General features: G+C 40.4%; 3 protein-coding genes across 5 annotated transcripts in view; 1 reads left to right on the top strand and 2 right to left on the bottom strand.

Moving 5' to 3' along the window:
• LOC146482395 (uncharacterized) overlaps window positions 1-4,553 on the bottom strand; it is a 30,069-nt gene extending 25,516 nt beyond the window's left edge. For 2 of the 3 annotated variants that reach the window (XM_085107234.1, XM_085107233.1), the window contains exon 1: window positions 4,442-4,553. In XM_085107234.1, the coding sequence (XP_084963360.1) occupies window positions 4,442-4,540 (99 nt within the window). In that variant the 5' untranslated portion in view covers window positions 4,541-4,553. The remainder of the gene's footprint in view (window positions 1-4,441) is intronic. The other variant, XM_085107236.1, reaches the window with a different exon arrangement.
• Window positions 4,554-14,612: 10,059 nt separating this feature from the next.
• Window positions 14,613-19,966, top strand: LOC146482394 (uncharacterized). The gene is made up of 2 exons (XM_085107230.1): window positions 14,613-17,062; window positions 17,443-19,966. Exons 1-2 carry the CDS (start codon window positions 16,667-16,669, stop codon window positions 19,831-19,833), a joined length of 2,787 nt encoding a protein of 928 aa, XP_084963356.1. The 5' UTR covers window positions 14,613-16,666; the 3' UTR covers window positions 19,834-19,966.
• A 206-nt stretch (window positions 19,967-20,172) lies between these two features.
• LOC146482393 (uncharacterized) lies at window positions 20,173-22,295 on the bottom strand. The gene has a single exon (XM_085107232.1). The coding sequence runs from the start codon at window positions 21,859-21,861 to the stop codon at window positions 20,173-20,175; it is 1,689 nt and encodes a 562-aa protein (XP_084963358.1). The 5' UTR covers window positions 21,862-22,295.
• Between the last annotated feature and the right edge of the window lie 1,865 nt (window positions 22,296-24,160).

The raw sequence follows: 24,160 nt of genomic DNA, 5'->3' as shown, positions 1-24,160 counted from the left end.
AGACACCTGCAAGGTTAAGAAAGAGCAGCAATACGCTTCATGTAAAAATGGTTGGCTGGCTCCACAATGGGCAGAATTCCACGCCCTTTCTCGGATAAAGAAAAATTAAGGTACGCGTACAAATTAAAGTGTTTTTGAATCTCCGGCTACTTCTTTAGATGGAACAGCACAACCAGTTGATGACTTAATGCCTAGAGCGCAAAAAAAGATCCTTCAATGAAGGAAAGCTGAACACAGTGAAAAAAATTACAGACTTTTCTTCAACAGTGACTACCTTTGTGGTTTCTGAGGAGCTAGTTAAAATATACCTAGACAATTTAAAACATCTCCATTTCGATCTCCAATTAGATTTGCGAAATCAAGCAACCGTCGAGAAGCGACGAAACCGAGACCCAATATATTATTGGCAAGAGTTACTAGACCTTACTTCTATCTGGAGTTTTAAAATCTCTTTGTGTTTTTGAACTTGACCCTTCAGTTGAGTTACTTGAAAAAACACTCCCTTCCACACACTGAGAAAAAGTTGAAAAATGAAAAGAATGGGCTAATTACCAGTCACCTACAAGAAGCAAAGGGACATGTTTTTGATGAAAATGAAATCACACTAGTTTTACACTCGCTCTTAACATTGTTTAAAAAGACTTAATTTCAGCTCAGTCAAAAATACTCCCACGTCTAAATCTTTGCCGTTATACCCTATTATTTTAAGTATTTGTGTTTGTTTTCTGTAAAGATTGTCACAAATAAATGCTAAAATTAGAAATATATAAGCTTATGCCAGAAAAACTTGTCAGTTTATATAAACTGTAAGTTTATGTCAACGACACTGTGTAGCGAGACGTTTGTTTGACTGACTATTTTACCTGAGAATAAAATTTCTTAAATGAAACAAAATGGGATGAGATTAGAAAATAAAACTCCAAGGAAAATAACAAACATGGACCGAAAAAACGAGCTCAAAAGACTGCTGTAAAGTTAGCAGTAGCTATAAGTTAAATGAGTTGCATGGTCAACACTGCAAGAAAAACAATATCTTGCAAAACGGCAAAGTTTTGTCAACAAAAATATACTGTCACATAAATAGATATAAATTAAAATATACTCGCCTCTTTGGAGAATAAACAGTCCTTTTGTTCCATTGCTGATTTTTTCGTTCGTTTTAAAACGTTAAGTGAGCGAAACGTTTCACTTCAAGAGGAAAAATCCAACGTTTCGTCGTGTCGGAACAGAGTATAATCAAAGGCTCCTAAGAGCTAACTCATTCATCCATATAACCAAAATTGTGGTGAAAATGTGATCAGTTGTTGGAGATGTTGAAGCTACACTCCTTATCCCATGCAACCAAAATCAAGATTAACATTAAGGTCTCTAGCTGTAATTACAAAAAAGTTTGTTGTTGGGTTGATTAATTGATATTGGGGTTTTACGAGATAGAAAATATTTTGCTATTTTTGTCCCATGAATGGGAGTTTGAGGAAGGAGACACAAAACAGAGTATTCACTGCAAAACCTGTTCAAGCAAGTAGAATGCTATAACATCTAACTTTATTTTCCTCAAATTGAACAATACTTAATGTTAACAAGCTTAATCTACAAAATGTTTGAAAGTTGCTCTAACTTTATTTATTAACATAGTTAACACTCAGATGCAGTGATTAAATAGGAAAATATGCAATTATACATACTTTCAGATATACCTGATCAAATCTTACATAGAACTGAAACTAAATGCTAGCAGTAATCTGCAACAGATAGTGGAAATCGACAAAAGGAAATGCAACCTCTATACAGTTCCTACAACTACAAGATTGAACACAGCATTTCTTAACAACAATCAAGGAAGTGTTAATTTTTCTGTGGCAAATTTTATCTTCTTTATGGGTAGAAGTGTTGCACATATCTTGCTTGTATTTAGTTTTGTGACATGTGCTTTGATAGGGAAACTTTGCAAGTATAGTAACATTCTAAGGGCCTCTTGATATTAGCTCGGTAACCGGGACGAATTCTGGGGTGTGTTCATATGGGAATTTTCAGCCCGGTTTACCGGGATGAATTCAAGAAAGACAATCAAAATTGTGGAACATAAATTTGTATTGTTTGCAACTTTCAAAGCTTCCTCTACCCTTGTAACTTTACTAATAAAGCTAATTCACATACTTGTAAAGTGGAAATACTTCCAAGATCAAAACTATGCCACTTTGTTGGCCGCTATGTTTTGAGAGCGAAGCTATTTTGTTTAAAAACTTTCATCATTGTCACTGGGCTGGAGTGTTCATATGGGAAAATTTTCATCCTGGTTACCGTGATGTGGGCTGCAAAAACTGAGATCTCGGTTACTGGGCCAGCTCAGCCTCTGTACGGCAATTGTATCGCAGGGCCTTGTACGGCAATCTGTATAACACATGTACGCGCGACCGTGGAACCTGATCGAAATTTGCGCTGTAAAAACAGATTTAGCCAGATTGTAGGTCGCTTCACTTTTTATGTATGTGTTGTAAGTTTTAAAGCAAATGAAATAATCGTCAACAGAGAGAATTTACTTACCGAAATGACGTGTGAAAGAGAGTCAAATATTCCTACCAAAAATGGCTTCCTTCTCTGGCACGGAACACGAGGCGATGAGACCCAATGGATAAAAACAGCCCCTGGAGGGGACGGTACGTACGCGGGCTCATTTTCGGAGTAAAAAGAATGTCTTGGACTAATTTTATTTACTGAATACCCACCTTAAAAATATAAATTCCCTCACGGTGTTTTGCAATCATTTAATCACGGTGTTTTGCAATCTTTAATTAGGCTTGTTTTGTTTGCTATTCGTGGCAAGTTTACTCAATGGTCAGCGGTTGCTCAAATCCAACCAACTTTTACGTCACTTCCGCTATTTTCGCTAACGACGTCACATCCGTCTACGCAGATTTTGCTAACGCCGTTTTGCCCATCTCAGTGCAAAAACTCATCCATTGCTTCGCAAGCTCCGCAATGAATGAGTTAAAAATGATTTCTCTTCGGCCGCTCTTCATGATGTGGCGTTTCCGCCGCTAGTCGCCTTGCTCTTTTTCCCACTGATGGAAGGCAAAATTGGACGAGATTAGAGTATAACTCCAAGGGAAATAATTAACATTCACCAATAAAATTACCTCAAAAGACTACTCTGGAGTTAGCAGTGACTTATTTTATAGTTTATAAGCTTATAAACTGCGTGTCAACACTGCAAGAAATCAATATCTTGCAAAACAGCAAACCAGCAAAGTTTTGTCAACAAAATCACACGAATATACTCGCCTCTTCTGAGAATAACCAGTGCTTCTATTCCATTGCTGATTTTTTCGTTTGTTTTACAACGTTAAGTGACCGAAACGCTCCACTTCAAGAGGAAAAATCCAACGTTTCGGCGCGCCAGATCGGAGTGAAAATGTTCGGCTGCCGGTGACGCTAAATGGAAGAAGGGTGGAACGGCGAAATTGGGAATGGCGGAAAATCACCCCAAATTCTAAAGCAAGGAAAGGCGGAAAATCACCCCATTAGAAAATAAAACTCCCAGGGAAATAATCAACATGGACCGAAAAAAATGATCTCAAAAGACTCCTCTGAAGTTAGCGGTATTTAGCAGCTTCAGCTTATATTAAACGGCGTGTTAACACTGCAAGAAATCAGGGGCAAGAAATCAAGATCTTGCAAGAGAGCAAACCAGCAAAGTTTTGTCAACAAAATTACATGAATATACTCGCCTCTCCGGACAATAACAAGTCCTATTTATTCCATAGCTAACTTTTTTCGTTTGTTTTACAACGCCAAGTGAGCGAAACGTTTCACGTAAAGAGCAAAAATCCAAGTTTCGTCACGCAGGATCGGAGTAAAATGGTTTCACTTCAAGATTCTGCCAGTCGATTTGTTTCTCCCACCGCTAGACGTCTTGCTGTTTCTCCCGCTGTCGGTCACATAAATTGACTTTGTATTTTGTTCTCTTCAAAAGCTCTTTTTGTTTTCTTAATTAAAGCAGTTGGCGATGCAACTTCCCGCCAAACAAACGCGGTTCGCAGCACGGCTTCACACATCTAAGTTTTCCTGTGGCTGCGTACGGGCGTACGTACGGTCGTACGTACGGGCGTACGGATGGACAAAAGTGAAGTCATAACCAAACCAAAATTTCTCGCATTCACGGGTTACCAAATTCTCTTAGCTATGGGTCTCCGCACGCACGCCTCCGGCGTGCGGAGCTCCGCTACAAATTAATTCCCCGATTGAATCAATCTACGTTATCTGCCTGTTGTCCGTAACCAGTCAGACACAAGGGAAACATAGAAACTAAACTATCCGTACACTGGAAAACCCTACCGCTAGAGTTTGTCTAGCTGTGTTAGTACTGTCCGTCTTTCTAAACATTTCAATTACATAATATATACAGTCCACATACAGTATATAGTTTTATAGTTATACTTACCTCAAAATATTGGTGTCTTGACACTGTATGGCGGACTGATAAATTGAAAGGTAAACTTGAAAAACACGGAACGGTATTTGTGGTCATTGGTATCTTCATTCTAGAAAACCGAAATCGGTTTGTCACATGTTACGGCGTCATGGCTCTAAAATTAATTGTAACAAGCGTCACGATTGGCAGCGGTGGAAAGTTAGGGCGTTGGCTGAGTAAATATTCCCTGTTAACAGTGAATTACTCCTCGCCAGAAGCGGCCACGTTTTTGTAAGCTGAGCAGCTTTGGCCGTCTCCGCCTCGAAATACAAGTCTATGATAAAGCGGGTCGCCTCTAAATCGATATAGAAAGCTTTTTATTGTGGATTTAAGTCTGATGAAACACAAAAGAGGCGACAGAGGATCCGTGGAAGAAAATACTAGTGTCGCCAAGAAATCCAACATGTTCAGAAGAGACCTACTATCAAAGGCTTTGAAAAAAAGAAAGGATAAAATCCTGTCATCTGTCTGGACTTTAGACGGTAAGATTTTTGTCAAAACTTCTTCCGACGAGGAGCCTATTAGAATACAATCTGAAGCGGATCTAAACAACATCTGCGCTGAAATCTAACATTAAATATCTGTAGCGGAGAAACGGCTCGGCCGAACTGAGGTTATTTCATTTCATTTTTTTCTTTTTCATTGGCTTTTACCAAGTATTCCTCAGCATGCTCCAAATGGATTTTTCTTTACGTGTATTCTGGTTCTTGTGCTTTTTTGTCTATTTCGTAGGTATGTTTGCAGTTACGATTCCCTTTGAACCCATTTTAGTCTCTGTAGGCATCTGGTGCCGTTTGTTTCTCATGACACGTCCAAAATTATTTTATTTCTATAAATATAAAATTATGTGTGCTCACTGTACTAAAATTAAAACAGCTAGACTGCTGTATTTGGAAAGCAAGGAAGGGTTCTCAGAACGATTGATTTTCACCAAATTTAAGTGTTTTATAAACAACGTTTATCGCCTTTTTGAATAACGAATATTCGATCAAAAAATGACAACTCCTTTCACAGCTTCCTTTTGTTCTTTGAATGCAAGAGGTCTAAACCAAATGCGCAAAAGAAGACAATTATTCAGATGGCTACACAACAATAAGTTCGATATAATCTTTCTACAAGAAACTTACTCCACGCGAGATATAGAAACTGTCTGGAAATCAGAATGGGGCGGTAACATTTTTTACTCTCATGGTACAAATCACTCGAGGGGCGTCATGATTCTATTTAACCCTAAATTAGACATACGCACGGATCATATCACCGCTGATAAGAACGGAAGATACCTTTTGCTTCGGGTTGCCATAAATGATACCAGCTTCTATTTGTGTAACATCTACAGCCCGAATAACGTCTCCGAGCAAAAAACCTTCTTTTCAAACTTGTTAAACATTCTTATTAACACTTGCTCCGCAGGTGATTATTGGATTATTGGAGGTGACTTCAATTGTTCTCTAACGGCTCAAGATAAGTCTGGTGGTTGCGCCGTGAATAGAAAGCAAAATGTAATCAGTGAAATCACAAAGTTATGCAAATGTTTGAATCTTCAGGACGTTTGGAGGCGCCAACACCCTAATCAACAACAATTCACATGGCGTAACAAAGCTTTAAAAGTACAATGTAGGCTAGACTATTGGTTGGTTTCGGCAAAACTGTCTTCCCTTGTATTAGGCACGGACATCCGTAACTCCACACTTTCTGATCACTCGGCAATAGTTTTAAATCTCCGATCTAATGATTATGTACCAAGAGGCCCTGGTTTCTGGAAATTTAATAATTCTCTACTTAACGATAACATTTTCATTGATCAGTTAGAGAATAGGATTTCCGAATACAAAAGCAAATATTGCTATTTGGAGGACAAAGGTCTTGCCTGGGACATGATCAAAATGGAAATAAGAGGATTCTGTGTTCAATATTGCAAGAGGAAAAATAGAGAACGCAGAGTTGCTGAAAAAGAGCTTTCCGATCAGATTGACACCCTGTTGAAAATACTAGCGACACATAGAACAAAAGAGAACATCACCAAGCTATACTGTCTCAGATCGAAGCTTGATAAGCTAGCGGCATATAAGACCAAAGGAGCCATTATAAGAAGCCGAACAAGATGGCACGAACAAGGCGAAAAAAATACCAAATATTTCCTAAACTTAGAAAAAAGGCAAAATTCTAAATCATATATATCCCGACTTAAACTGGAAAATGGCCAGGAAATCACAAACTCTGATGAAATTTTAGCGCATCAAAAACACTTCTACCAAAATCTGTATACAGCAGTACCTACCAGCGATGTCCACGACAATCTATTCTTTAACGATCCTAGTTTAACTAAATTAAACGAGAACGAACAAGAAGAGCTTGAATTGTCCCTTACCCAAGAAGAATGTTTACAAACCCTAAAGCAGTGCGCAAAAGGTAAATGTCCAGGAAGTGACGGGTTCTCCGTCGAATTTTATTTACACTTCTGGCCTTTATTAGGGGATAAAATGGTTGAAAGCTTCAACTACGGCCTCAAGCACGGGCAACTAAATATTACTCAAAAGCAAGGAATCATTAAAGTTGTACCGAAAAAACGAAAAAACCGACTGTACTTAAAAAATTGGCGACCAATATCACTTCTTAATATTGATTATAAGATTGCTGCCAAAACCATCGCAGGCCGGATCTCTAAACTTCTCCCAAAACTTATCAGTGAAGACCAAACCGGATATATTAAAGGTCGATACATAGGACAAAACATCAGGCTGATCGAAGATATACTGCGGGTATCTTCTTTAGAAGCTATACCTGGCTTAGCTATATTCATTGATTTCAAAAAGGCTTTTGATTCAGTCGATTGGAACTTCTTAAGCAAGACGTTAGAAGCGTTTAATTTTGGCCCTCAGCTTAGAAGATGGATTACAACTTTTTATAATGGGTGCTCCAGCTGCGTCATTAATAATGGACACGCTTCCGAATTTTTCTCTCTACATCGCGGAGTTAGACAAGGCTGTCCGTTGTCCGGCATTCTTTTCACTCTCTGTGCCGAAATTTTAGCAAACGTCATAAGAAATGACGATAATATCCACGGTATAAAAATTTATGGTAAAGAATTTAAGCTCTCCCAGTATGCCGATGATACAACCGCCTTCGTGTCCGATACAACTTCTGCAGAAAACTTGTTTAAACTCCTTCGCGCCTTCCAAGAATGTTCCGGCCTAGAAGTAAACACATCTAAGACAGAAGGGATGTGGATAGGTGCAAACAAGGGTGATAATTCAAAACCTCTTAATATTGCTTGGCCACTAGAAGCGATATACGCTCTCGGAATTAATTTCTCTTACGATGAAAATGAATGCTTCCAAAAGAACTTTGAAGAAAAATTAAAATCCATGAAAAATCTTTTGAATTTATGGAAACCAAGAAACCTCACCTTGTACGGCCGGATTACTATCCTGAAATCCCTGGGCCTATCTAAGCTTATTTATAACACATCAGTGCTCAAGTTTCCCGTAACTTTTACAGCTTCAGTCAAGCGAACTATTTGTGACTTCGTGTGGAACGGCAAACCGAAAATTAAGCATAACACGTTAATTTGCCCAATATCTAAAGGCGGCTTAAATCTTCCCGACTTCGAAATAATTAATAATGCACTCAAAGTGGTTTGGATAAGGAGATTATATGAAAGTAAAGAGGATGCCAGCTGGAGTCACATACCCCTGGTATTTATAAGACACCTAGGTGGCCCTTTTTTATTTAAATGCAATTATGATCTTAAGTATCTTAATTTAAATATACCAATTGATTTCTATAAGGATACACTTTTAATCTGGCAAACATTGAATCAACATACCCCTCAAACCAAAGAACAAATATTAGAAGAAATCATCTGGAATAACAGGTTTATTAAAATAGAAGGCCTATCTGTATATTACAGAGAATGGCACAATGCTGGAATCGCTAGAGTAAAAGATATCTTCAACAAACACAAATTCCTTGCCCCTGACGAGTTTAGTAACAAGTTCTCTTTGAAATCTTCCAACTTTCTGAAATATCTCGCATTGTGTAGCGCGATCCCCCGAGATTGGATTCGAATATTGAAAGACACCCACGAAACCTCTGCTCCGGTCCCAGACACTGTCAACACGATATCAATAAATAAGCTTTCTTGCAAAATAGCGACTCAGAGTTTAATCATCAAAAAATTTCAACCTCCAACTGCTGAAAGAAGAATGAGGCAAGCAAACTTAGATGACAACGCAATTCAAACAATCTACAATATCCCATTTAATGTCACTAAAGATATTAAACTCGCCATCTTTCAATACAAAGTCGTGCACCATATTCTGCCAACTAACGCAACCTTATTTAGAGATAAAATTAAAGAGAAGGATAACTGCCATCTTTGCGAACAAAAACAAACACTAACCCACTTATTTATTTCTTGTTCATTTGTCAAAAGTTTTTGGACAGAATTTACAAATTGGTGGAATACAAAAAATGACGATTCTATCGAGCTCAACGAAGAAAATATTATCTATGGCTTCACCAACAATATCGCGCTGCAACTTGGCCTGAACCTCAGTTTAATAATTGCAAAATATTACATTTACATTGCCTCGAGAGAAGAAGACCCCTATTTCTTTGATACCTTCCTTGCTGTTCTGAGAAGCAAACTTGACATAGAAAAACATAATTCAAAATTACAAATCAATCTTTAAATGCCATAGAACTAAAACCTACCTTTTTGTGATTTTTGCTATTTAACGTAAGCTGCATTTTGGGTATTGTAAATTGTAATCAAATATCTTTTTTTTTTCTTCTTCTATTAATTAATTTTAAGCTAATTAAGTCTTGTATTGTAGTGTATTGTATTTCCTTAGCTTGTATGTATGTTTGTCACTATTTCTCTGTAACCCTTCATTACAAGTGAAATAAAATTTAACAAAAAAAAAAAAAACAAAAAAACAAAAAAACAAAAAAACAGTGAATTACTGCCCAACCCAAAACTAAACCATAGGTTCGCAATACGTGCAGAACGGATGGTGTTTTGACGACGGTCACATGACTATTGTCTTGTGGTATCAAAAACTAAGCAATTGATAAAGTGATTATACCGCCGACCGGTTGGTTCATTTGGTAGAGTACCGGACTACCGTGCGGGAGGTCGTGGGTTCAAACCACCACTCAGGGTCTTTAAATAACTGAGGAGAAAGTGCTGCCTTTGCTCTGACATCTGCAAATGGTTAGACTTTCTTGTCTTCTCGGATAAGGACAATAAACTGTAGGCCCCGTCTCACAAACCTTGTTTGTAAATAACTCCGTGGGACGTTAAAGAACCCACTCACTGTTCGCAAAGAGTAGGGGACGTAGTTCCCGGTGTTGTGGTCTGGCCTTTGTGTGTATACTTTCATGCATGGGTGGAGAAATGCTCGGAGATATTAGCTGCATTAAGCTACTCTACAATCCGAGGGTAAATAAAGATTGATGATGATGATGATGATGATGATGATCAATATTTTTGATATCCAGTATTGTATATTTTATCGTGGCCGAAAACAAAAGTTAATCTTTTGGCCTTGTCGATGATACGAGCAACGACTACTTTTCGAATTCCGAAGTATAATTTTCATGATAAATTTGCGTCATTAATACAGCCGCTTGAAATTCAAGGTGGCTTAAGCGACTAAAGCAAACACACTTTCAAGGAAACGCTTGTAAGGGGAAGGAAGAGGGAATCACAAGCGCACTTGTAGTGCGTGGGAAGCGCTAGGAAGTGAAACGCCAAGAGGGAATAAGACGCGCACGCGCTGTCCCTGGGAAGCTTTAGGAAGTTAACCGAGGAAGGGAAAAGGAAGAGGGAATCACACGCACACGCGAAGTGTGTGGGGAGCGCGTGAAAAGCGAGCATTTGCCCTCTACCTTCCCACTTTTTAGCGCCGCCGCCTAAGGTAACAAAAAATGACAATCAAAACCTTTTCGCCGCCTAATTTTCTGCCCTTCTACGTTGTTTTTCTCTCTCGCTTTCCTTCGCTTTTGAGATAAAAGCAAGATGAGGGGAATCGGAAATTATAGCCATGTGATTTGGGATCAAAGGCCATCGGATCAGGTTCAATAAACAGTTTGTCGAAGAAAGAAGGGATTGGATCACTGTTGCTCACTTGTCGTTTGGCTGATCTTGCCTTCCTTCTTTTGTCTCGTTACACATTAACTAAATCGATCGCACCTGAGTTTCCTATGTCTCCTTTCCACAGTCCCTTTATGTCTAAAACAATCGTCAAACGAGCGAGTAAAATGTAAAAAAAAAAAAAAAGAACAATGCTGATTTCACAGTCATCTGTCCGTCTCTGTCTCTCTCTTGCTTGCTGTGTAACTCTATGCAAACTCTGCAAGACTCTCGAATACCATGAAAACGTTTTTAAGCTCCTCCTCTCTCCTTTCTATTAACCCTTTGTCTTATTAGCCGCCCCCCCCCCCCCCCCCCCCTACTTGGAAGTTAAAGGGAACTTAAGCACAGACGTTTTTTATCCACGGACGGGAACCGAAAATTGAATTTTTCCACTTTAGGAGCGTCTTCACGCCATCGCGTTTGTAACTTCTAGCCACAGTCATTAACAAGAGTTTTGTCTGTGCGTGGTAAGGAGGAAAACCACGCCAAGAAAAGAAACATTCGATTTTCGGTTGCCATTCGTGGCTCACGACACGAACGTCTGTGTTTAAGCTCCCCCTTTTAAAACAGGGACTTAAGCAGCCACAACGTCAACGTTACTTGAAAACCGTCGACCGGTTAGCTCAGTTGATAGAGTACCGGCCTACCGTGCGGGAGATCGTGGGTTCAAAGCCAGGCCGGATCACCACCGAGGGTTTTTAGATAACTGACGAGAAAGTGCTGCCATTGCTCTCACATCTGCAAATGGTTAGAATTTCTAGTCTTCTCGGATAAGGACGATAAACCCTTGTTTATAAATAACTCTGTGGGACGTTGAAGAACCCACTCACTGTTCGCAAAGAGTAGGGGACGTAGTTCCCGGTGTTGTGGTCTGGTTTTTGTGTGTATATTCTAATGGTTGGGTAAGCTACTTTAAAATGCGAGGGTAAATAAAGACATAATGAAATAATGATTAAGCCATTTACATCTGAAGGCGGATGAGCGACAGATATTGTGGACCGTTAAGCAGCTATAACTGCAACTTTTCACAACAGCTTCTGAGTTCAAAATTGGATTTTGTGGTGCCAACAAAGGTACTGAATTATCTTGGCAACAACGAAGTAAGGAAGTTAATGAAGGCCGTTTGGGAACATCCCCCCTGAAGATCTCTTTGCATGCCAAATTTGAGTGGGGGTAATAAAATTTTATTTCCCGCTTTGTTTGATTTGTACACAGAAGTGTTGCTAATTATACAGAGTCCTTCGTTCAAAGCCCGATTAAGTTAATCCTCGACCTAAGCAGTTGCGAAAAGAAAGCCTGAAAAAATTCAGGCTTGTTTCAGGCTTTCTTTTCGCAAAAGCTTAAGTTACGTACTAACTGCCAGGATCTTTCTTCTCTTTGATCTTTCAAAATATATGTTTCATATATTTACATTCATTTTTTTCATATTGCAGGTTGGTGATTACTTTTTCTACAGACTTAGTTATTACTGTGAGGTGGCTTGTGTTCAAGCTACCATGAACGTTCTATAAAATAAACGTGAAATGTTCATCGCAGGTTGTTGGTCTTTTCCCCAGTGAGCAGTCAGTTCTGTGATTTAGGCTTCAGTTTCTATTGAGTGGTCTTTCATCTAAGTGAGCCAAAACCTATGAGCACCCGAAGAAAGCGCTGTCCACAGAAATTACTCATTGGAAAAAAAACCACAAGCTGCAAAGAAAACTCACTGACAGAACAAGGCGGACCTTCTAAGGCTGTTATTCTATCACTTGAGTTTTCGTCGCAGCCTAGCGGTCCTTTTCTCAAATCAGTCATTTTTGTGCCATTACAGTTGATTCATTTTCATTGACCATGAACGAGAGGCTTAATCGCGAATGTGCCTCAGATAGTCATACAGCCGCTACACTTCACTACTGGTGGTGGATGGCGTTCCTTCGAGAATCTCTCCCATCCGGTCTAGAGAATGTAAGTACCTTTAAGGGTGAACCAAGGATGGCTGAGAATCTGTCTCAATGTTGGACAGTTTATTGTGACAGTATTCAACATTGAATGCATCAAGTTCTTCGCCTCTGTCAGAAGAAATTGACAAAAGATGGCAAAGTTAAATCCGATCTAACTGTTCAGTATGGATGGTTTCAGTAACGTAGATATGAATGAACTACGTGATTTAATTTAAAGCTTTAGGTCAGAAATGCGCGAGACCCTCATGCCCGATTCTCATGTACGTTCCCTTCCAATTTGTCCTTCAATAACTGTAGTATGTAGGTTTTCCCTGCAGGCGTTTAGATGGTAGGGAAGGGCGCGCTCGGGAGACAAAACAAGAAGAGACGGCGGATGTGTGTGTGTGTGGGAGGCGAAGGGGGATGGGTATGAGGCCAAAAGATGATTAGGCAATTCAAATCAATCAATCAATCAATCAATCAATCAATCAATCAATCAATCAATCAATCAATCAATCAACTCAATCAATCAACTTTATTTAAACACGGTAAATGGCTCAGCAAGCTGGTTTCCACACATGCCGTGTGATATTTACCAATTATAAAACAATTCTTGTTGTTTCTCTCCCTATCATAGGGAGGAAGCGAAGCGAAGACAAGTTGTCTTCGTGTTGAAGCAGGCCCCATATGATTCCGCTGATTAAAAATATTTTGATGTGTCAGGTAGAAGAGCATATATGCCTCCTGCGTTTATCAAGTCAGGATTGTATGGCACTGTCAAAGCACTGCCTGGGCACTGGGGATGATTTTAGTGGAACTGTTGTCTTCATGTATGGCTTTTAATGGACCTTAGCTGGCTCTGACGAGAGATTCAATAATTCCTCAGTATCTTTCAGTAGGTGTTAGCAATGAAATAAACTACAAGCTTGCTCTAGGCGCAACCTCATTCAGAGAGAGAGAGAGAGAGAGACAGAGAGAGAGAGAGAGAGAGAGAGAGAGAGAGAGAGAGAGAGAGAGAGAGAGAGAGAGAGAGAGAGAGAGAGAGAGAGAGAGAGAGAGAGAGAGAGACAGAGAGAGAGAGAGACAGAGAGAGAGACAGAGAGAGAGAGAGAGAGAGAGAGAGAGAGAGAGAGAGAGAGAGAGAGAGAGAGAGAGAGAGAGAGAGAGAGAGAGAGAGAGAGAGAGAGAGAGAGAGAGAGAGAGAGAGAGAGAGAGAGAGAGAGAGAGAGACAGATCGTTTCCCAAACTTCCCGGTTCCTTTGACGTGTGCTTAAAGACCATAAGAAGAGATGTAAAACTCCGTTTAGATTGTCTTACATCAACAGTTAGTTTAAACTTAAGCAACTTATCATTTATATGGCATTTTTAATCTCCGGAATATCCGTCTTTTCCGTGTGTTGTGAAAAGTTGTTTGACTAAAAAAAAATTGTGTTAAAGTTTGACTGCTGGTATAACTCAAGGTTAACTTGAGTTTCATTTTTCCGGGAAATCCGGAAAATCCGTCTTTTCCGTGTGTGATGACAAGTTAAACTTAGTATAAACCAAGTTTCGAATTCATATCTCCGGGAAATCCGGAAAATCCACCTTTTCCATCTGGGAATAAAATAGTTGTTTGACTCACAAAATGTTGTTAAAGTAAAGCTTGACCTCTGGTAGAACGTGAGTTCAATTTAACCTTCATGTCTCCGGAATGTCCGTAAAATCCGTGTATTTGAAATGAAAAACAGAAATTTACTAAGACTTGACTGCTGGTGAAATTCATGAAGTGCACAACTTTTTTTATGAGTACGGAAAAAGTGGATTTCACGGATTTCCCGGAGACATGAATGTTTAATGATTAAACTTGCAGTGATGACTGACTGCTGACTGAAACAACCTTTTTTATATGATGACGGATAATACGGATTTTCCGGATTTCCCGGAGATATGAATATTTAATATTATTCAATGTTAATTCAATATAATACTTCTCTTTTTTACTGTAAGTATATATATAATATATAATATATAATATATATATATATATATATTATATATTATATTATATACTTACAGTAAAAAAGAGAAGTATTATATTGAATTAACATTGAATAATATTAAATATTCATATCTCCGGGAAATCCGGAAAATCCGTATTATCCGTCATCATATAAAAAAGGTTGTGTCAGTCAGCAGTCAGTCATCACTGCAAGTTTAATCATTAAACATTCATGTCTCCGGGAAATCCGTGAAATCCGCTTTTTCCGTACTCAAAAAAAAAGTTGTGCACTTCATGAATTTCACCAGCAGTCAAGTCTTAGTAAATTTCTGTTTTTCATTTCAAATACACGGATTTTACGGATTTTACGGACATTCTGGAGACATGAAGGTTAAGTTGAACTCACGTTCTACCAGAGTTCGAGCTTTACTTTAACAACATTTTGTGAGTCAAACAATTATTTTATTACCAGATGGAAAAGGTGGATTTTCCGGATTTCTCGGAGATATGAATTCGAAACTTGGTTTATCTTAAGTTTCACCAGCAGTCATCTACCTTTAAGCAATTTATTGAAGTTAATCAACTTGCCATCACACGCGGAAAAGACGGATTTTCCGGATTTCCCGGAAATATGAAACTCAAGTTAATCTTGAGTTATATACATTTTATGAGTCAAAAATCTATTTTATTACCAGATGGAAAAGGTGGATTTTCCGTATTTCCCCGGTTTTTCCGGAGATATGAAGCTTCGGTTGAACTTACTTTCCACCACAGTTCAAGTTTTAATAAAATTTGTTGGAGTCAAACAACCTTTTCAAAACACACGGAAATGGCGGATTTTACGGATTTCCCGGAGATATGACGCTCAGGTTGGACTTATGTCCCACCAGAGCTCAAGCTTTAATACCATTTATTTCAGTGAAAAAACTTTTCACCACACAAGGAAAAGGCAGATTTTACGGATTTTGTGGCGATGTACATGAATCTTATGTTTCTCATTCACGGCACAAATAGTGTTAATCATATGTCGAGGGATATTGTGGAAAGGTTAATCCTTCAGGAAACATCGGTAAAGTTTGTACATCACAGAAATTTGTTTTTGGATTTGTTCGATTTGATGCCGTGTTCATTGCCAGACAAGCAGACAACTTATTAACGTAAATATCTTCTGTCGACCACGCATGCATCTATCACGGAATTACTTTGATTAAGATTGCAAGCATCTTTCAGTCTCAAAAGGCAAAAGGCAGCCGCGAAAAACACAGAACAAAGGGTTTTTGTAAACAAGTTTGACGATGACAATCGTTTCTGGTCTTCATTATTACGTTCGGTCCTAAATACTGACACCAAATGCAGCATATCTGCCGGTCGTTCCTTTGAATTATTGTTAGGAAACAGCGCCATTACCTGGATTGTATGAGAGTTTTGATTGCATTGTTTGGGCATCTGAATAAATTTCATTTAGAGAGCAAATCTATTTTGAACAAGTGTTAAGTCGCTAAAGGCAATCAGGAGAAATGGATGGTCGTATCGTTTTTGTATTTCACTAACAAGGTCGGTTATTTGCTTCGATTTCTCTTGGGGAACACCATCATCGTGCAGGAATAGCAGTCCTCTTAATTACATTGTTTGTGTTGAACTTGGCCTCTAGATTAAATCAGATCGTCCCGAGGTGTTATTGTACTGCTCTAGTAACAGTGACTCAAGCTTTAAAGAAACGTGCAAATAAAGAAACGCCCTTCTTCACGCTCATTTGATAGTTACATCATCCCCGACAAGTCTTCGTTAACAAATTTGATCTGAAAACACAACAAACAGATAATGAATAAATTTTTTACAGTTCTTCATTAGCACATCGGATACACAACCAACAATAGGCTGAACTTTCCAATTTATTCGAAAACTTTTCACAGCGTCGATCCACTATAAAAATATCGCAACCATGCTACAACATTTGTGACACGAAAAAAAGAAATGCAGCGGACAAGACAACCTTGCCGACAACTAAACAGCGAAGGCATAAAAAGCACTGCACTTTGCTACCTGACGCCAGTTGTCAGTGGGAGATGCAGCATCATAAGCGCTAAATGTAGTTGTAAAGTGAAAGACAAGGCCTTGTCCAGAGCGTGGACGTCCATTTGCAGAAAACGCGACTCATGCGACCGTGCTATTTCAGGTTAGTATTTGTTGCAATGCACTGGTTTCAGATGGAATTGCTGCGAATATTTTCAATACTAACATTTGACGCATTTTATCTTTGCTATATTTCAGGTATCCAGAACGTAGCATTTTTCTTCAGCGCCATTTCAAGCCAAGAGAAAAGAAGTGGTTGCATTAACGAGGAAACAGACAATGAGAGTAGTTCAGGCGATGATATACCAAGTTCCATATCGCAACAGTGGCTCGAAGGGAACTTGACGAGTATAAACAAGTCACTCTGCCCCGCAATTTCATACTGGGTCGCGTTGACAACGATAAACGGTGCTCCCGCTAGCCCAATTTCAGTACACAAGGCTCTGTTGAATTGCGGACTGGATGTTACAGCAACTCAGGTAATGAAATTATTTTCTTTCTAATAATAATAACTTTAGGACTAGGCGTATGTTTTCTGTCCCGAATGTGAAAACAAAGAGGTTTAGAGACACTTTCATAATGCACTTTGCAATTAGACAACAACTGGAAATTGATACTTGTGTAGTTAGGATTTTTATAGTTTGAAATTTTAAACATGCTGTATGTAACACAAGTAATTCAGCTTATAGCTGCAAGTTGTGGTTTTATAATAAACGATTTATCTAGATAACCTAAGGCCGCAATGAGTCGTGAAAAGCATTCAAAAATAGAGGGTTAAAAAGAATTACGACCAAAGTGGTCAGTGACAAAACAAATCAAAGGAGTGTTTGGTAAATTGCCTCAATTTTATATCTTTCAGGTGCAGTTCCAAGAGGGAAGGGAGTCCCCAGCCACAGCTGAACTTTATAAAGTGCTGAAAGATCATAAAAATCCTTTCATGCAAGACCTTGTGAGATCATCCTACAAACACTGCTACGAAGGCGAAGCTAGGAAGGTGGTCGGTGATGATGGCTTATGCACCCAGGAGTTGGACGATTGTGGCACTGAAAATGTGGTGCGAGTGACCCTGGTTAATCAGAAATTCCACGCGTCCTTACTGAGAGCAGTGGAACGTCTGACCACGGCTAAGCTACAATTGGACAAATTCGGCTTCGAGTCCAGTACGACAACGTCTCAAGCGTCCACCAGCCAGCTGGCCACGGCGAACGATGAGGAAAAGATGCTGTCAAATAAACTCGCGATCCTCGTTAACGATATAGCGATCGCCATGGGAAAACTGAGCTATGGCACCTACAGAGGAAAGATTTACAAGAAAGATGCCAGTTCCATGTTCACTTTTTCCTACAAGTGCGAGGCGAGGGCTTTCGTGAACGCCTTGGCCACCAATGAACAGTTTAAGTCGAGGATGCTTCCGCAAATGAAGAAAATCATCGAGCTGTTGTCAGATCCTTACTGTGAACTGTTTCGCCCACTAACTGTGGATTACGATCTCATTGAAGTCAAAAACGGCGCTTGCTGGTCATTGAAGACAAGGAGTTTCGTGGAGGATGCCATCGCGGAACACCAGATTGGTAAGGTAACACCCAGAGCGTTTTGCCCGTACGAGCCAAACCAAGTGCCAGACGCAAAATACTTTCGCCAGATTTTGGAAAACAGCCTCAGCCAAGACGACGTGTGCAGATTCTGTGAAGAATATCTCAAACTTCTCAATTACAACAAGAAAAAGCACAAGGACAAGGTGCTCTGCCTGGTCGGAGACGCCAACAGCGGTAAGACGAGTCTGTTTTTTCCAATCCTCAGCATCGTACATCACGGGAACGTAGCAACGGTAACCAAGCAGCGTGCCTTCAACAAATCAATGATTACGCCGTTTACCGAAGTCATATTCCTGGACGAGGCCACGGAATCAACCCTTGATATTGATGACTGGAAGACCTTAACACAGGGTGGTTATTCCGCGCATGACGTGAAGTACCAGAGGGCGAAATCATTCATCAATCGGTGTCCCATGTTGATAACGAGTCAAAGAAGGCTAAACTTCGGACCGGCCGATCAACCGGCAATGGATAGGCGGCTGAGCACGTACCAGTTTAAGAGTTTAGCGAACCCCACAAAACGTGCGTCTTCGTGGTTGAAAAAGCACCCAATGGAATGCTTGATCTGGGCGACAGAAAAAGCCCAAGAGGCACGTCATCGAGAGTCCGAAGAGGAAGATGAATCCGAGACCGACGAGGAGCGTGCATTATACGAAGACGGCACCTTGCAGCAGAGCGAGAAAGAAGCACTTCAGGCACTGTCATTGGATGAGGCGCCGATAGAAGAAAGCGCGCCAGCTGCTGCAGAGGGCGAAGACTTTGAAGTGTCAGCCGGTCAGTCAGATGCCAGCCCGGGAGACGACATTGTGTACGCCCTGGAAGAGAGGATCAGACGATTGCAGCCGGAGAGCCTTCGTCACAGGCAGGCGACTCACATGCTTCAGGCAGAGAGGACCAAGCGGGTCAGAGCGGAGGAGTTCAGAAAGGAGCAGCACAAACGGCTTAAATCCCAGCTCAAAGATAGAGGCGTGTCGACCCAGCACCTGGAACTCGTCCCCTCAGACCCGGAGCAACCGTGGCCTAGCCAGGTCGCGAGCGACCTCGAGCGTAACGAGCGGAGGCAGATGGAAGCCAGAGAGCAGTCGCGTCGGGAAGCTGCTAGGAAGGCATTCGAGGGCGCCTGGCTCCTAGCGACAGAAAGAGAGCTCAAGGAATGCTGCGATGAATACCGGGCAAGCGACGACCCTTCCATTCGCGCCAACCTGAAGGCGTTCATGCGAGTGCTTTCCGACAAACTTAAGGACCACCATCTGGTGTTGGGCACCTACGGTACCGCTGAGGCCTTGGACGAGCGGAAACGGGTATGTACGGCTCTTGGCCTTTTGAGCAAAGAAAAGCAGCACCTCGTCACGAGTGTGTCAGAGAGGCTGCCAGTCATGACCGAGGCACCCCAGCAACCTTCCGATGAAGTTGAGTGTGGACAAGAAGGTCCAGCTGGCCATGCTGAAGAGGTGGTGGAAGACGACGGCGAAGAGGAACAAAACCTGTTCATCACTCCAGCACCCAGCCGGGAGATGAGTCATACGGCGTTCGAAAGGACGCGCAAGGAAGCAACCAGTAGTAGAAAGAGGGCCCGGTCGCAAAGAACGCGGTCCAAGAGAGCGAAAACGCAAAGTGACAATGCGATCACTAGGTATTTTTCAAGCCAGCAATAGCAAGCTTATGAGTGACATTCATTTTCTTCATTTCGATTTTGGGCATATGTTGACTGCGAATGATTCTAGTCGGTTAATTGACTGTGAATAAAATGGCAGCAGTAACGTATGAAAGGTTTGGTCTGTATTTCCATGCCAAAGGATCACCTATAGTGGAACCTCCATTTAACGATTTGCAAAGGGCCTAGGAAAATCGGTTGGTTCTATCGAGGGTTTGTTTGAAGTGAAGTGAAGACTTTGTGATAAGGAGGTTCGTTAAATCGATGTTCCACTGTAGCAGATATGCAAAACAAACGCGTCGCGGCATTTGGCAAAGTGTTAAGTTTAGGCGCGTCGCCCCTAGGAAAAGTTTTTAAGTCCAGCCCTTTTCTTCAGCGAGTCCGCAGTTCTTCCCTCTTGAAACTTGAACTCAGGGTCCCTCAGAATAGCAGTCCACTGTCCAAATCCGTGCTTAGTTATCCCTTCCTTTAGAAAATAGTCCTCTTGTGTTGTGAATTTCAAAACATGACGCTGAGAGCGCAAGATTCGTTTAGGCAGGGCGTCATTTTGCACTGGTTCAACAGAAGGCCCGGCGTTGGAAGTTGAATCGCCGAGTCTTGCGTTGACGTCCTCGTCCACTTCTGACCCCTTAGCGCCTTGAAGTTTCTGTAGGCACTCGTGGCCCTTTAAAGCAACTTCTCGGGATCGTCGTTTTTGATAGTGAACTTTAGCAACGGCAGAGCTGTGTTTTTGGTCTTCGGACAAAATCCTCTGCTCTTCGCTAGTGAGCTGATTGAGGCTTTGCGTTTCAACAATTTGGCGATAACGCGTGGGATGGATGTACTTTCCAATTGCATCAAACACCAGTTTGCTCATGATCTCGCCCAATTTACCGTGTTGGCCTCCATTTCTGTTGACGAGAACGAAATCACACTTGGGTTTAAGCAAAGGTCTAACGTACGAGATGTAGCCATTGAGCACTTGCATGTTTGCATCGGAAAGAATCAAAGAGTCAAATCCATACTTTCCGGCAGTCTTGAAAGTTTTCTGATCAATGAATCCACCCTTTTCCTTTGCTGTATCAATCATGTCCACCGTCAAATATTGATAAGTCATAAGACGTGACCCCTTCACTTTGATGAACAGATACATGGCTACGAATTTCGTGGCAAATGTCAAGTCCGAGGGGTTAACTTGAGCTGGACTCGATTTGCAGATCTTCACGGTATTTTCGTAGCGCGGCAGATGGAATTTCACGACCTCCAGCAACTCCTCCATTGTTGCCCAGTGGCCTCTTGCTTCCAGTGTTTCGATGTCTAAATCTTGTGTCCACTGCAATCGCATCATCTTTGCAACTGTCTTTCTCGCTCTTTTGAGGTACAACTCTGTTGCAGAGAACTTTTGAAAGACTGCCTCTGATGCACCGTGAAGTTTTCTGAAGTCGATCATTTCGGAAATAGCGTCTATGTAGCCTAAACGCCCACCATGGCCGAGCTTGCATTCGTCTTGTAAGTAGTCGATAAACTTGAACAACAAATTTGGAGAACATAAACTAAAGTCCACCACGTCAAAAGTCAACTCTTCCTCGTCTTCACAGCAAAATCTTAGAAACTTAAAGCATCTTGTAACTATTTGTTGCGCTGCGCGATCCTTCTTGTAACCGCCACCACTTCCAGTCAACCATTTCGTGAACAACTCGGCAATGTCACACGATAATGAAAACGAAGGAAGTAACTTTACGGCATGCTTTGCGCTCTCGGTTGTTTGATCTTGAATTGGTTTCACCATCGGAACATTTCGCGAATCTGTGATTTCTTTCGAACTGGGCTTTTCATCAAAATAAAAGAACCAACTGTGCTTGTTATAAACATGTTTTCTGCACCCTCTTTGACTCTGAAATCCATCATGGTCGCACTCTTGTATTGGGCAGTGATACAAGCTGTCGGTTTCATCTTTTTCCAAGTGAAGCCGTTTCGGTTTGGGCGACGCTCCATCGATATCCGACCAATCGACCTTATACTTCTTGTTCATTTTGCCTTTTAAGCGCATCTAGTCAACACGATCTCGTTTAAATCTGAACCATAACCGAGGAGCCGATGACGAGCAAAGGAACTGCATATATGTTTGTATTTGCCAAAGCATGCCCTTACTTGCCCGCCCTCATTACTATTGTGCAAAATTCATGACAGTGACATGCCACCAAACTCGCCCAAGCAGGTCTGAGCGCGCCTTATCGTTTGCCTCATTCCCAAAGGCCACCTTAATTTGGGAACAAAATGGGAATGCGTAGAAACATGGTCCAAAATCTGTTCTCAAACGACCAATTTGGGAACAATATGTTCTATTCACAGAGAGGAACTCGGAACAAAACAGTCCTAAATGACCAATTTGGGAACAACGTGTTCCATCAACAAAAAGGAACTCGGAACAAAACAGTCCTAAATGACCAATTTGGGAACAATGTGTTTCATCAACAGATAGGAACTCGAAACAAAACAGTCCTTATTTATCAATTTGGGAACAATGTGTTCCATCAACAGATAGGAACTCGGAACGAAACAGTCCTTATTTATCAATTTCGGAACAATGTGTTCCATGCACAGATAGGAACTCGGAACAGAACAGTCCTAATTTATCAATTTGAGAACAATATGTTCCATTTACAGTTGGGAACTCGGAACAAAACAGTCCTTATTTATCAATTTCGGAACAGTGTGTTCCATCAACAGATAGGAACTCGGAACAAAACAGTCCTTATTTATCAATTTCGGAACAGTGTGTTTCATCAACAGATAGGAACTCGGAACAAAACAGTCCTTATTTATCAATTTGCGAACGAAGTGTTCCATTTACAGATAGGAACTCGGAACAAAACAGTCCTAAATGACCAATTTGGGAACAATGTGTTCCATCAATAGAAAGGAACTCGGAACAAAACAGTCCTAAATGACCAATTTGGGAACAATGTGTTCAATCAATAGAAAGGAACTCGGAACAAAACAGTCCTAAATGACCAATTTGGGAACAATGTGTTCAATTTACAGTTAGGAACTCGGAACAAAAAAGTGCTAAATGACCAGTTTGGGAACAATGTGTTCCATTTACAGATAGGAACTCGGAACAAAACAGTCCTTATTTATCAATTTGAGAACAATATGTTCCATTTACAATTGGGAACTCGGAACGAAATATTCCTCTTTTACACTAGAGTGAACATTTTGTTCCTACGTTGTAAAACATCTGGTCCTCTTATAGTCAATAGGAACACAAAAACGAGGAACAGTCCATACTAGAGGAACGTTCCTTTTGGAATATAGGAACAGCCAACGAAACTTAAAATCAGCGAATAAAAGAGTCAAAGACTATAGAAAAACTCCAAAAAGCGTAAGTCAAGCGCTTCGGCAAAATGAAAACAATCTTTAAAATTTGGTGAAGTCTCATTCAATCGAAGGCAGCAAAACGCGCCAGGATCAAATTTTGGGAAATGTAGAAGATCGTTTCACAAAATTTTTGTTCCCTGTGATTTTTTGAGCAAAATATATTGGCGTAATGTTTCTAATCTGTTTCTAGCAGTGTAGTTGGACAGAGGTGATGGCAACCATTAGGTTTGGAGTGCTTTTGATTTTCGTTGAGTTTGCTTGCTGATTTTAAAAGCACCAATTCCATAGATGTCGTTGCAACTCTGAGAACGAACAAAGAGGTCCGAAACAGTCCTCTCTTAGTTTAAAGTTCACTTTTTGAAAGGGAACTCTCAGAAAACTGCCAAATACGTAAAATCCGCCGTATTTAAGGAAACAAATGAGCAGGTCAACTGCAACTTCAAAGGCCAGCAAGAAAACTGTACATACAAATGTGCATACAAATGTCATTTGATACTCCTCTTTTAAACTGCAAATATCTAAGAAGAGAATATGTTAATATATTACAATACATATAAGATACTTGCAGTTGAAAAAGGAAGTATTAAATAATGCATATATTCTAAATATCCCTGAAACCCGTAAAATCCGCCGTATTTTAAAAAAAGATATCAGCCTGTCAACTGCCACTTAAAACTGGAAGTTCTAAGACCAGCAAGAAAACTCTAGTTAGGGTGGATTTTACGGATTTTACGGAAATTGTACATACAAATAACAATTAATACTCCTTTTTTAAACTGTAAGGATCTTTGAAGAGAATATATTAATATATCATATATATTTAATATATATTAGATACTTACAGATAAAAAAGGAAGTATTAAATTATGTATATCCGTGAAATCCGTAAAATCCGCCGTATTTTAGAAAATGATATCAGCCTGTCAACTGCCACTCAAAACTGGAAGTTCAAAAGCCAGCAAGAAAAC

This window comes from Pavona decussata, unplaced genomic scaffold (assembly GCF_977016875.1).
Source record: "Pavona decussata unplaced genomic scaffold, jaPavDecu1.1 SCAFFOLD_46, whole genome shotgun sequence".
NCBI lineage: Eukaryota > Metazoa > Cnidaria > Anthozoa > Scleractinia > Agariciidae > Pavona > Pavona decussata.
Note: the sequence above shows the minus strand (reverse complement) of the source record. Positions and strands in the feature narration are given on the sequence as shown.